General features: G+C 37.4%; 1 protein-coding gene across 1 annotated transcript; it reads right to left on the minus strand.

Annotated features, from left to right (window-relative positions):
- Nucleotides 1-618: 618 nt before the first annotated feature.
- Nucleotides 619-13,101, minus strand: LOC102692613 (transmembrane protein 47-like). The gene is made up of 3 exons (XM_006632625.3): nucleotides 12,727-13,101; nucleotides 6,717-6,857; nucleotides 619-1,844 (listed from the first exon to the last, which is right to left on the minus strand). Exons 1-3 carry the CDS (start codon nucleotides 12,920-12,922, stop codon nucleotides 1,663-1,665), a joined length of 519 nt encoding a protein of 172 aa, XP_006632688.1. The 5' UTR covers nucleotides 12,923-13,101; the 3' UTR covers nucleotides 619-1,662.
- Between the last annotated feature and the right edge of the window lie 1,716 nt (nucleotides 13,102-14,817).

Here is a 14,817-nt window from a genome sequence, read left to right on the forward strand (position 1 = left end):
GGGAACATTTTGAAGCCAGAAAGGATTTCAAAATTGGGTTACAAGGGAAATGAGGTGAAACTAAAATAAGATTACTGATGTAGTACCAATTAAGAGGATAGCCAGTGAAGGGTATGATATATTTAGATTTCAAGAATGAGTTTAACATGTAAGATTTATCTTGTTGATAATTAATAGATGCACAGAAAATAGAGAGTAATGATGTGATAGGGTTAATCAAAAAGTTACCTTTGGAAACTATTATCGATAAATATACAGAATGTAAATCTAAATAAATCTGTGTTAGAAATACACAATGATAAAACCTCACTTAGACCTTTGTGCACAACTTTGGTCCTCTTATCTCCTCTTAAGATAATAAGAAAATCGTCCTTGAAAAGTTCTAAGAAGAAGCTTAAAAGAATGTCCTAAACAGATATGTAAGTTGGAGAAGGTGAATCTTTGGTTTGAGCAGAGCATGGTGTGACAATGGGACGAAATGATTTGACTTACATAAGTGTTCTGATTCCTTAAAGGCTTTGACAAAATCAATATAATGGACCAAAGGGTCAACTAAAAGAGGACCAGGGAAACTAAAAGGAATTTCTGTTATACATTCATGACTCATAACAGGACACATGTCTTTACACAAAGGTTTATTGGTTTCTGGAATATGTTACCGATCCATATTGTTGATATTTATACCTTGGCATTCTTCAAGGGATGACTGGAGCAGATCATTGAAGCAATTAGCAATTGGCAGCTAAATAAGTAAGATAGGAATAATAGCTTTGTAACGATTCTTATGTCCTTGTTCTTCTTACTTAACAACTTATGTCTTTTGCTCTACTATTTATAGTATATAAACAATGTGGACATACTTAAACATTGCATCTTTAAATTAGGTATTAAAAAAAACGCTACTTAGTGTTTCTGGTGACATGCATATTGTTATTTCTGGTCTCTTTGTCATTGATGAGCATTTTACTTCACAATTTCTACTAATGTGTGACTACTCTCATCTTGATCTTGAATCCCTTCCACTTTGTCTTGTGTGAAATGTTGTATTGTACAGTATTGTGTGGAATACGGTTCAAAAACACTTAAAAATAAATATCATACGCTACTTGCATATTGACTTGAATCATTTAAACATATTCTTCTGCCATTTTAAATACATTAATATGGAACTCATGCTTTGCGCATTGAGGGAGCACCATCATCTTTTATTTTTCACTGTCAATATAACCCATTTTAGTATAGTTCCACACGCATCAACCTTATTCTTCTGCTCTGGAAATCTTATACAAATTCTGTCCAGGGAAGGGATGTCCAGAAAAGCAAAACAAATTAAAAAATGCCAGATTGTTTAGGTCAGATAAGTATATCTAAATAGAGGAGATGAAGGAAATTACGTCAATATACACTTCCTTGAAACACATTGTGCATTTTGTAGTAGCAAAAAAAAACACACAAAAATTAAAATCCTAAAACAACAACAACAACAAAAGGAAAAGCAGAGGGTTTACTGGAAATATCTTCTCCATGTTTCCTTCTGCGATGGTCTCCAATAGTTTTAGCTTCTCCATACACCTGTTCAAGAAACCTCATCTCTTCTACAAGCACCTCAGCAGTCCAGTGTAATAATAGTTCTGTTAACTGTCTAATAATAGCCAGAGTTGATTAGTAAAGAGCTTCCTCGTACATGTCAGTCCGGAGGCAGAATAGGATTCCTGCCCCCAGCATGAAGATGGTAGAGCCCCAGCCCAGGCCATAACCCCAGTTGAATTCATGGTACGTCTGCAGCACGGTGCCATCGATAAATTTGATTGGATACAGAACCAGTGCACAGGCCTGCAGGACCACTATGAAAGAAAAAAAGAATAATGATCAGTACAAATGCTCTGTCATACTCAAAGAGCAGATATTTGTCAGTCCCCAGCAAAAATAGATGATTATTTCAGGAAAAGACAGAAAAATACACTGATGGCTTCAAAAGTGAACCAGTTTTTTTTTTAATGAAACCGTTCTTTGAAATTGCAAATACAACAGATCCATGTTTTCTAAGGCATTAACAGACTGCTGGAAAGTGCAGTCTCAAGAGGGTAAGCTAGAAAGGCATCATCATCATGTACTGTACTTCCCATGGGTTCTTACTGCACTTCGCATGTTACTGAAGACATCAACAGCTTTCAACCTGATACTTGTTTATTTAGCTTTAAATGCAGAAAATATCATGGAATTTCTGTACCAAACCAAAATGAGCATTTATCGGTAGGTAGAATGAAATACTTATATCTCAGAAGTGTATCAAAAACTTTCAAGCATTCATAACCATTATATTATCTTTACACAAAATGCTATGTGGGCAGTTGCTTGTAAGAACCCTGTCCACTTATTATTTTTAATTTGAAATTATTATAATTTGTATAAGCAGAACTTTCCCAAGTTCTAGTTCCCAAGTTGTATATTTCCACATAGACAAACAAATACTAGACTTATACTTCTTAATTTAATAAAATATAGTGTCTACAATAAGTGTATTCTAAGTGTTTACAGGAGCCTGTTTAAATAAGAATCATGCAATATATTAAGATAAGATAACTTCATTAACCATATACAATTTGTTACATTAGGAATTTGTCTTTTCCCATACCCAAGCTTCTCTCTCCCCGTCTATTTCATGGAGAGCATAGGGTCAACTTTTTATACAGCACCCCTGGAGCAGCTGGGGTTAAGGGCCTTGCTCAGGGGCCCAACAGTGTAGAATTCCTCTGCCAGACAGGGGATGTGAACTAGCAACATTCCAGCCACAGGCACAGATCCTTAGCCACAGTGCCACCACTCAGGATATACTGTAATATAATATTAGGAGTTTCAATAAAATAAGTTTGATTGAATGACTAGGAAGGGTCATTAAAAATGTTCACATTCTCTTATTTCAGGGAAGGTCAGCTTTGTCTTCATAGTTGTAAGAAAAATGTATTGCAGAGATCATGGGGCGTTTTGTGTCTCCCTTAATAGCATGTCTACCCCCTGCTTAGCAAGAATGTGGTTAATGCAATTCAATTGTCATAAATGTATCATGTAGGAACAAAACGTGAATTCGGAAATGTTGATTCAAACTGGAGTAATTGTTCAAATGTCTAAATGAAACCTAAATGTCACTTTTAATGTATCCTTTGGTTTCAGACATACTCTAACAAGTTCACTTTATTTAACTTACTCCCATATTGAAAATATTCACACTGACTACACTGACATTGTTCCACTTAATCTACATTTATACGGAAATTCAATATGATATGCTTCACATCCTATTATTAACATTTTCACCAATAAACAAATACAAAGAATACTTTTTTTAAATTTACAACATATTTTATATTTTTCAGAATCTTTTGTATAAGAAGGGTTGTTTGAAATAAGCATGAAAATAATCCATGTTTATGTAATAGTTCCGTTTTGAAAGGATCTGTACTTGTAACATATAGGTAGGGTAAAACTAACATGTCTTGAGACAGTCTAAAACTACTCTACATGAGTACTATACTTGTACAGGAGGGAACCACACACACTGGATTCCAAAATCATAGCTATACTCTTGTGAAGCCTTACAGAAGTGCATGGCATGCACCTAAGAAAAACAAAGTCATGGACCCAAAGAAAAATGTATTAACATAATTCCAAAAAAGAGTGTGATGCTTTCATTTAACCACAAAGCAACAAAATATCCACTATTTATACAAAAGTAGATATATAAACCCTATGGATATTTTCATTCATATTTAGTAGTCATTTTACTGTTATCAGATAAAATCATCTCAGAAGTTATTTAGCTAAACACAAGGTAGTCTTTCTTATCTTTCACATTTAATCTATAATATTAAGATCAGGTAACTAACAAGTTCAAAGTTTTTTTAATAAATAAAATATATATAGTCAAAACTGTTTTCGGTCCATATGATGTAAAAAAAAATCATTTTAGCCACAGCTCACTTTTCTTCAGGCATTGCATGTTACTGTACACCAATTTTCTACAGTATTTAAAAAAGTACACATCTATATGTAACATTGTAAGATTTTGGAATGTTTAAAAGTTACAGGATTGAACATTCTTCATACAGAAACATCATGGCATGATGACTAGATTTTCTATTTTGCTCTCTGAGCATCTGATACAAATGTGAGCAATATCTCTGCCCTTTGTTCATAAGAATATACTCAGACCTCTATGTTGACCTCTCAAACCCAGACTTTACCATGTAGATTGATCTCTTCAAACCTTAAAAATAAAAAGCAATTCTAGTATTGTGGCTGGGTACAGGCTGTTGTAAGTGTTGTTGGTGAAAGAATAGGTAATGCTCTTCCAGTTTAGTGACAGGGGTCACTGTACTATAGAAGTTCCCCTAGTACTTTTCAAAAGAGTATGGATGTTAACCCCTTTGTCACAGCTAAATTCCACTCTGGGTACAATCAGGCCTCCTTAATTAAAATGGTGGGATTCTTATGGTATAGAAATTTTACACTTCTCCACCTGTTTTGCTTTGTGGCAGCTGGTACATTGTTACATCCCAGTGTGTGGTCCATGCATTGCTATGTTCCACACTTCCTGACTTTGATTGTTCTCCCTCCCCCGTTGGTCCATCATTACACCATTGTTTCCATATTACATCGTCATCAATCAACTCTCAACCAATCAGAACTCAGCGTATACAGTATATAACTTGGAGGTTTTCAGAACAAGGGGGCCTATCACTTGACTTCAGTTCTGCTTCGCTCAGTTTCCTTTTCTCTTTCATTTTGCTTTGCTTCGGCTTCGCTTCTCCATTTTCATTTGTTTCATGTGTGTATGTTTTCATATAGCTTCAGCTTTTCTTGGTTTATGTTCGTCTCCTTGTACTTTTGTTTGTATTTTCCTTTATTTCGCTATTACCTTGCCCAAACTTGTTATGTTATATGTTCAACCTCTGTACATTCGTTTTCCCTTATTTGTATTTGTAGTTCAGTTGTATATTTGTGTGAACTTTTGTGTATAGGGTTAGTTAAGGTTGTCAGGTACATTGTGCACACGTACAGTAGTTGGTCTTTGTATTAGTAACACTAGTTAGGATGGGTGAGTGCCTTTTGTCCTGTATGGTTTTTGGGTAGTTAGTGAAGCTAAGCTAGGGCGTTAGAAGGCACTGAAGACCGAGTGTTTCAGGTTTTGTTTTGGTAGTTAGGTCAGCTTTCCCTCACTTTCCTAGCCAGCTCCATTTTGTTTGATATTTTCTTTTCTTTGGCACCGCTCTAGTTCCCTTTCCCTGTGTGTTATAGTGTCCTGTATACCTACCAGTCACTTTATTCACTTAATAATAAATCACTTTTGCACCAAAACGTGTTGTCATGCTTCCCAAGTCCCAAGTCCCAGAAACCCACCTGCATCCAAATCATCCTAAATGTTACACCCCTTTACCCCTAGACACTTGGGGTCGTAACATACATAATGGCTGTCACTCTTCAACCACATGGGTATTGCTTTTCAGTGGTGGCTGAAAAGGTTCCTATATGTAAAGCAGTTTGAGAATGAAAATCTCCATATATAGTTTTATTCTTCATTATTTGCACTCTCTGTTCAACTGTATAGGCCAACATCTTGAACACAACTTACAGGTTCCACACCTCTTAGAGCAGATAGATGAATATACCATAGAAAAAAGTGTCAATCCCTTTCCTGAATATCCTGTATTTCTATTAAAGTGCTTCTGGATTATTTCAGGCTGCCCAACAGGAACCTTCTATTTGCTTTGGAATGCTATTTGTCTGCCATGAAGTGTGCTTGGAAGTTAGCACTTCTGCAGTTTATATACCACCCACTTCCTTCCTGGTGCCCAGGGAAAGGAAATATGTAGGTGTGAGTGCTTCTGTAAGGGCAGTAAGGCTTGTTAAACCAGAGCAAGCAGAAAGCAAAATCACACCTCTCCATAAGGACTATGCACAACTGCAACAATTTCAGAACCTTTTTTTCCTCATCATAGATAACTGACGTGTGTGTTTGACATGTTTGAATTCCTTTTAAATTGTGGAAGTGGTACATCTAATATCCCAGTAGCAGTATTACATTCCTACAATAATGTGGTCAAGTACCACTTAGTCTGTCTAAAATGTATTGGAAAAAGGAATGGAAATTTAGATGAGTTACCTTCAACTATTTCATTAAGCTCAGAAACAACGTTGCAGATGCAGATAAAATTCAAACTTGTTCAGTATTTTGGAGCTGGCACCTCTTCATCATCCTCACCTTTTGTTATGTATGGTCCTTTTTCTAAAGAATCTTATTTCAGAGGTTTTTTTTTCTCTTGTAGCTTTCCTCTTTGAACTTTTCAGTGAAAGGCAAAAGCAAACAACAATACAGATACAGTTGGAACAAAGCAGAGAAAATTGTGTTTTTGAATGGAATATATTCAATTGTTCGTCAGCAATGTATAGCTTCCAGAGTTCCTTTATTTGCCTGAGAGACAGATAAAAGACTGTTCCATCAAGATCCACTCCTCTTTTTCTTATTATAGCAATACCTTTTTTTCCTATTTCTTTATAAAATTTTAAGAACAATTAAGTTACATAAAGGCTGCTTTTTATAAAGAGGGAAGTATAATGCCTCATGCAAATAAAAAGACTCTCTTGCATTAATATCTGGTTAACTCAAAAGTTTTGTTTTCTCCCCAGACATTTTGAAGGAAAGATGGGACAGGACAAACCTGAAGTGAAGAGGAAGATGGCGACTGTGCGGTAGTGTTTCCTCTGGTCTCCATTGCACAGAGAGATGAGGGCTATCAGAAAAGCCACCAGTGTAACAGCCGCCCCAGCCAACAGCAACACCAGTGTGGCAACCTGCCAGTCTAAAAAAGAGCAAAGGACAAAATCCGCAAATGCCTTTAAATAAACTCATGATTTCTCACTGTCAATACCCTCTATTTAAATAGCCATTACTATTGAATTTATACTGCTGAGATGATGACATCAACAAGCTCCCTCCTTTGAAAATAAATTCAGCAGTGGAGATTGTCCTCAGATGGAAGAAACTTGAATAGGCCAGCAGCAATGTATCTTATTTTACTATTTATTTGAGATCAGATGTGAATTAATACAAAGACTTAGATTATTGTAACTGAAAGAAGTTGACATTTCTTTGCATTGCTTCACACATTAGATTCCAATGCCAATATGAACTATGGTTTCTTGTTAGCATGTAGTGTAAACTTTTCTACAACATTTCCAGAGCACACCCTTAGCATGTTTACACTGCAAATGCCTGGATCCTAAATCTAGTTCACCCAAGATGGAATACAAACTCCATCTTCTCTAGCTTTTGAGCAGACTTAATTAGAATTCTGAAATTTGTTTGCTACAAAGTGTTGACCAGAATCTCACCTTTTAGTTTTTGATTATTTGTACTATTATACTATTCTAAACACAGTTAAAGAACCTCTTGAAGTTAGCTTTTGTCCTCCATTACTATTACTTTATTTGTCTAGTACTATTATCCAAAGTAACATGGCTTGTTTTTGAAACCCTCCACATCAATTTACCATAAGTGGAAGGTGGCTACTACTAAAAATGATTTACATAAGGCAACTCTGACCCTATATACCTCATTTGGTTTCCCCCTGTAGTATATCAAACCAAATGACAGACCTCATTCAGCTACAATCTGATAGGTGGACTGTTTAACTCTACTTCTTTATATTTCTCTGTTCCATATGCCACTTCCACAACCCTAAACTACTCCTTCAGCCTTCTTTCCAAGTGTCACACCTTCCAGTATTCAAGAATACGACCCCCATCTGGCTCAAAAGCTTCCAGTGGTTGGTGAAGCATAGCCCTTGCCCTCTTTCTCTCATTCATTCACCAGCTCTTTCACTGCCTGATTTACTGAAAAGAAAAGATGAACTTCCTTCATAGTTAATTAACCTCAGTTCCCACCAACCCAGCCCACCAGCTCCATTGTCAGACACAGCTGACTGGCTCCTAGGCATTAACCCTTTCGGTTTGTAGCCCAAACCACATGAAACTTGAGGAGTGAACATGACTTCTCCAGAAGGATGCTTTTCCAAGGAGTGTGTCTGACTTTTTAAATTACCAGATGAAACAAAATCCATTTATGAAAAGTATTCTACATTTAACCACCAGCATAAGACGGCAACCTCTAAAGTCCTGGGAACGTAACCCTAGGCTGTTCTGCCATAACAACACACTTGCAGAAACTTACATATGTATTTGTAAAGTAATGTGACTATAAATCTCTGTCAATTTACCCTGCAGAAGAAAGGATCAAACCAGTCAAATAGGACAGATGGTAGTTTTGACATAAGAACATAACAAAGTTTACAAATGAAAGGAAAGCGTTTGGAATAACTAGCTCTTTTGGTAGTAGCTAATTGATCCAAGGATCTAATTCTGTCATTTCTTGAAAAAAAACAAAACAAGTATTGGCTTCAACAACAGGGCTGAAAACCTCTTCCATATTTCCACAGCTGGTTGGATAAAGAAGTGTCTTCTTTTCTCAATTATAAATACACTTCCACATAGAGGTAACTGCCAAAATAAAGGAAACACTTTATTAAAGTTTACTTTAGTAAATGAGGGACACAAAGTATATTGAAACCTGTGCTTCCACACAGGTGTGCTTCCTGAGTTCGGCAATTATCATCCCATCATGAATAGGGTAATTTATAAAAATCTCGGGCAAGCCTAGTCGCCCATTCTTTTGTCCACCATGGCTAGAAGAAGAAATCTTCTAGAGAGCTGATTGTTGCTTGATTGTTGGGCATGTTTGGCAGGAGCTTCAGTGATGAAGACTGCTCAACTTGTTGATGTTTCATGAGGAACAGTGGCTAATGTGATGTTGACATAGAGTTCTGAGGGAAAGTCATTATCAGCTAGGGGCAACTGCGGACAAAAGTGCCTACTCCTTGACCGTGATGTCCGTGCATTGGTTTGAGATGCAGGGCAAAACAGACAAACAGCTCTGAATCAGTTCACTGCAAATCTCTATCCAAAGCAAGAACAGGCAGTTTCATCAAGGACTGTCTGTCAAGAATGTCACAGATAGGAATGCTATGGTTGGTTTGCAGTGCATAAACTTCTGCAAGTAACATGGTACACATAATACAGGCCTTAATCTACTGAGCACTGGAAAAATGTCATATGTTCAGATGAGTCATCCCTGTTCTCAACAACTGGACGAATTAATGTGTGGCACACAGGAATTGAAGCCTACAGGCTTGAGTGCTTGTTTCCCCATATTGAAGGGTTCTGGGGGCTCTGTTATGGTGTGGGGAGCATTTTCCTGGCATAACATAGGTCCACTCAACCCCTTAGAGGGCAAGGTAAATGCCAATAAATACACAACCATTCTGAGTGATCATGTTCAACCTATGGTGAATTATTTCTATCCTAATGGTAGTGGAAACTTTCTGGATGGCAATGCCCCCATCCACAGAGTGCAAGTGGCCACTGAATTGTTTGCTGGCACCATATCAATGTAAACCATATGCAAGACTGTCCCTGTCACCAGATCTCAAACCAATTGAACAATGATGGGAGATCGTGGGGTGGCACCTGAGATAGCATTTTCCACCACCATAAAGAAAACACAAAATGTTGGTATTTTTTGTGGAAGAGTGGTATCACATCCCTCCAGTAGAGGTGGAATATGCACATTGAAGCTGTTCTTATGGCTCATGATTGTCCAATACCCTATTAAGATACTTTATGTTGGCATTTCCTTTATTTTGGCAGTTACCTATAGTTTCTAGTTGTGCCCTCTAGTTTGTGTTTCACTATTAATTTAAAAGAAAGCTGCTGGGTTAACATTGTCTGTGCCTTTGAGGATTTTGAGTACTTGTAAGCTTTACATTTTGTTTTACCATTACATTTACCTTCAGGATAATCCATTATAATTCCATTTCAATTGTGCGTGCCAAAGAGAGCTTTTACACAAACGCCATAACTATGTTTTACAGTGTATTAAAACAGTAATATTGTATCTTCTAAACATATATATATATAACAATGCACCTATGCACATGAATTCATAATTTCATCTTGTAGTCTATGTACAAAAGCATTTCTTTGATCTTAAAATCTGTCTATGTTATTGGCTGACTTTCCATTATGTTATCAGTTCTGGCATTTCCCAAATGAGGGTAAAGTTAAGTATAGAACAAAAAATAATGCTGGTGAGAAGGACTTGGACTTTGGTTCTGTTAGTACAGTTAGAAATATGACAAACCATTTATGTATAGCTAAATTGACCTGGTCATGTTGCTAGATCGTTATGCCACAGATTTACAAAATTAAAGAGTTACAAGAAAACATGGCTGCCGTCTTTATCAGCTAGAGCATTAAGCATGCATCTGTGGACTAAAAAGGAAGAAGCAGAAGTTAATTCCACACTTAAAAATGAAACAGAAAATAAAATACAGGACATTTTGACTGTTGTGCAATCCAAGGCCCCGCCACCAATAGGCTGTGTACAGAAATTAAGTAATTATTATTATTATTATTATTATTATTATTACCATCAATATTTTACTCCCTTAAAGGTTGGGATAACTACTGTACTTAACCTGTTACCACTCCAGGTTTTGTGCACATCTAGAGTATAACTACCACAATTAATTACATTCAAATTTGTATAATTAGATGCCACACTACTCTTTATAATGTACCTTCTGTTATTTAATATTAGAATAGATTACAAAACATGTAATAATCATTATTACTTTGATAATAGCAGAGACAGAATTCTACAGCTGAAAAAGTGCAATTAGAGGAATGCACATGTGCTCAACAGAACAGGTCATTGTTCTGAGATGGAATGGCAGAAGGCATCTGACCAGGATTAATGTTCCAAAGTTAATGTAGTCAGAGATCCAGAAATCCATCTGTTACTTATCTGTTTCACTTTGCTTGCATGCTTGTTATGCTGGAGAGTGGGCATTTGGCTAATTTTATCCCCGGCTGGGTGGGTGCACTAAAATACTTCCCACACAGTCTCCTGAGTAAGGTAACTAATACCAAACAGAATTCACGAGGGAGGCAGTTTCACTTTCAAGAAAATAATTTGAACCTACTGAAGGTGGTTGTTTGTACTGATTTGATCTCTGTAGAAACATACATTGGAGAAACTGTCAAATCTATAAAATGTATTTCACACACACAGGAGGGTTTCAGTATATAAATGTAATGTATTATGTTAAAAGTAGGGTCTATTTCTATATTGAAATATCCTCTAGTTGTTCAACATGGCTAATTCTACTTGTCTAAAATAGTGTTTAGTCAGACTCAGGCGAAACCCAACCTCTTAAAGATACAATGTAAGATGTCAATATTATTCTAGTTTATTTCAGTGACAATGTGAAAGCATTAATTCACTTAACAATCAATACAATATCCTTTTATTAATTGTGTTTATAAAACTCTGCTTTTATTAATCAAGACCCTGCATTAATGGATATACATTCTGCACATACTGTAGTGCTGTACTGTCCTTAAGTGATGCTTGAATGCTTTTCATTTGGCAAAGGGCAGCCATGCTGGACCTAAGACTTTCATTCACACAACAGGGTGGCTAAATAACCTGCTGAATGGAAAGAATCCCTGCTATTCAAATCGTAAGCAAGGAGTGGGGTTATATTACTCTCAGTCAAGTCACACCCACATTTACATTGCGGGTAAGGGTTCAATTGAGCATCCAGCTGGCATGTCACACTAGCTTAATTGCCCATCAGCACAGCCTCCTTTTAAAATACATATCAATCACACCAGATACTGAAGGAATGAACCTAAATGAAACGCTGCAAATGTAGCAAACAGCAGGGAATCTGCCATTCCAGGCAACAAATGGCTTTCTCTGTGCTCTGGCCAAAACAATAACAAAAAGCTGTAAAAAATCGCTGAGTTACATCTGTCAACCAGGCTGGCCAGTAGAAATTCTGGAAGGCAAATGCTGCACACACGTTACCCCTGGAACAGCCTGCTCTGTTTTAGAAACAATTTGATGCGCTGTGCTTCAAATGACTATACAGCTTCCTTAGTTTTGATGAGGCTCGCTACTTGCGCTGCAGTGGTGCACTCAACAGGGAAAAAACAAATGTTAACAAGTGTAGATCAGATACTTCTCCATGTTTTTCTTCCTTTTCTTTTCTCCAGTCGACACCATTTTATATCGTGTAACATAAATGACCCCAAACCTTATTCAGAATTCACGTTTTCCAAGTTTATTATCTTTATTTGTTGTTTTTAATCAGGCAGGTACACACATGAAAGGCTTTCACCTTGCGGTAACAGCACATATATTTAAGGGACAGTAGACGCCTTTCCCTAAATCCTGAACGTACAGTAGCACTCCAAAAAGTGCAAGGTTTCCTGAAATGCGTTCATTTCAATTCTCTTCAAGTTCAGGAAAACGTAGCAATACGCAACTATCTTCGCACTGAAACCCAATTATTTGCAATTAAGGGGTATTAATTATGTAGAGACAAAAAATGACATTAGCAACATAATATCCATCATTCTTACAATGTTTTGATTTTGATAGGTTTTGATAGAATATACAGCTATAGAATATTAACAAGAAGAAATGTTACGAATTCTTAAAGAAACGATAGAGGCTAAAAACATCAATTGACTGTCAGTTAATGTCAGTAATTATATTTTTTCTCCGTTTTCAAATGGTTGTATTAAGAACGTTTTGCAACCTACCAGTTCTGAGAGTTGAAATACATTGCCAGGCTGACGCTTCTTTCTTGCAGGACTCCCATAGCGACAGAGAGTACTGTTCGGCTGTGACCCATGCTGGGCTGAGCAGTGCCACTACGTCCAGGCAGAGAGCAAGAAACACACATAGCAGAGCAATCAGTTTGAATGGGCGAAACACGTAAACCTCATTCATGGACATCTTCTCATATTAAACAGAAAAATGCGATGAAAAGTTGGGATCACCACCTTCCAAGACGGAAAACAAAGAGAGAAACACTCCACGAGGAATCCTGCGTCCTCGCAGCACTGAAAGTTGGGCAGTAACACGCTCGCCCACAGATGCTCCACTGCCTTTCAGAGAGTTGGGGGGGAAACAGCTGAACGGTTCCCGCACTGGTTCCTATGCGCCGCCACCTGGCGAGCCGTCAACATAGGCTCTGGAAGGAGAGATTCGCGACAGTCAAATTGCATTCTCTCCGGCTGTCTCTGAAATTAGTTTTAAATACCACACAGTAAATCACGTCAAAGGCTTCGGGCTAATTCGGCATAATTATTATGCAGTGAGTTATTATTAAACTTGGCTGGGAAAGACAGATCTCAAACTTCCTACATATTTACTCTATAATGTACTTTAAAACAACGACATCTCAAACAATTTGAATGTCCCGTGAAGCCGATGTTGCATAAAGCAACTTAAAGCTAAATTTGTGAGTCTAATATCATATGGCTTCTAGAATTTTAAACCATTAAAATACCTAATTACATTTCCTGGTACAAGCAAGTATTCTTAAATTACAGTAAATTAGGGCATTATATGCTGAATTAATGTATTTTAATCACGTTTTAAATGACTCCCATTATTTACTTAGTGATTGTTACATATTGTAGTGCTCTTGGGTTCACGTGGGTATGAGCCCTCACCACTGCCGCCTCAGGTCGGCCCCCCACTGCTGGGGACTCGAACCCTGGCCTCCAGTGTCACTCAAGAGGGACCCTGCCAACTGAGTTAAAGGGAAATCTCCCATTCACAGGGAGGGGCAATGACGTCACTGCACTGGTAAGCCAGCTTGCACAACCTGCAATGTCGGCCTTATGCATTACACTCTCCTCTGCTTAATTCGCCATCCACGGCGAAGGGCTATCCCATCCCACTGCTAACACCAATGTAACGCTCGCGGGTATACGCCCTCGCCCCTGCTGCCTCAGGTCGGCCCCCCTACCGTATGGGACTCGAACTCAGGCCTCCGGCGTAACTCAACAGCAACCCAGCCAGTTGAGCTAAAAGGAAATCTCCCGTCAGCCTGACGGCTGTGGTCCCTGCTATTCACAGGGAAGGGTGGTGACGTCACTGCACTGGTAAGCCGGCTCGAACAACCTGCAATGTTTGCCGTATATGTTACAATATACTGTACCTGTACAGAAAAACAAATTTAAAGCTCTAGGCTATGCTTTTGGTTGTTAAACTTTGCTGTTGAACAATCAAATGGCCTTAATAATGATAATAATAATTATAGCTTAAACTTATATAGCGTTTTCTGGATATAATACAGTAATACCACATTACTGTATTAAAAACATCTAGAGATAGGTGCTGCATGGGATACTTGAAACAGTACTTGTACTATATAAAATACTGTATGAACAAATCCCTCAAAAGCATAATGAAGTTCTCTAAAATAAAGCTAAAACCAAATGTTTAAATAAAGATCGGAATCTACAAGTCATCAATCTTTGATATACATCTCCTATTTGCTTCCTTTTTAATATTTAGTATTAGTAATTAGTGAGGATTCATTTACATTTAAAAAATAAAAATACTCAATCTCCTTCCCCTTTTGTCCCAGCTTCCTTTAAATACGTTTCTTTCAGCTCATCTCTGAATCTTTGTTATTTTCCGTAGGTAGGCACTTTTAATCCAGACACTGGCATGTAGGCAGAAGAGCAAACATTTGCTCTGCATACAGAATCTTTAGAAATGGGAAATCAGAACACATGTCATTCAAGTAAGAGAGAAATATTAAAACCCAGTCCAAAGAAACATATATAGGCTATATGAAGATCTTGAATAAAATGAAGCGTTCTGCGCCACCACCC

This window comes from Lepisosteus oculatus, chromosome 8 (assembly GCF_040954835.1).
Source record: "Lepisosteus oculatus isolate fLepOcu1 chromosome 8, fLepOcu1.hap2, whole genome shotgun sequence".
Taxonomy (NCBI): Eukaryota; Metazoa; Chordata; class Actinopteri; order Semionotiformes; family Lepisosteidae; genus Lepisosteus; species Lepisosteus oculatus.

Coding starts and splice junctions, on each gene's coding strand:
- LOC102692613 (XM_006632625.3), bottom strand. CDS start 12,922: ATGTCCATGAATGAGGTTTACGTGTTTCGCCCATTCAAACTGATTGCT. Junction 6,858..12,726: donor TATTTCAACTCTCAGAACTG/GTAGGTTGCAAA, acceptor GCTCTTTTTTAG/ACTGGCAGGTTGCCACACTG. Junction 1,845..6,716: donor CATCTTCCTCTTCACTTCAG/GTTTGTCCTGTC, acceptor TTTCTTTCATAG/TGGTCCTGCAGGCCTGTGCA.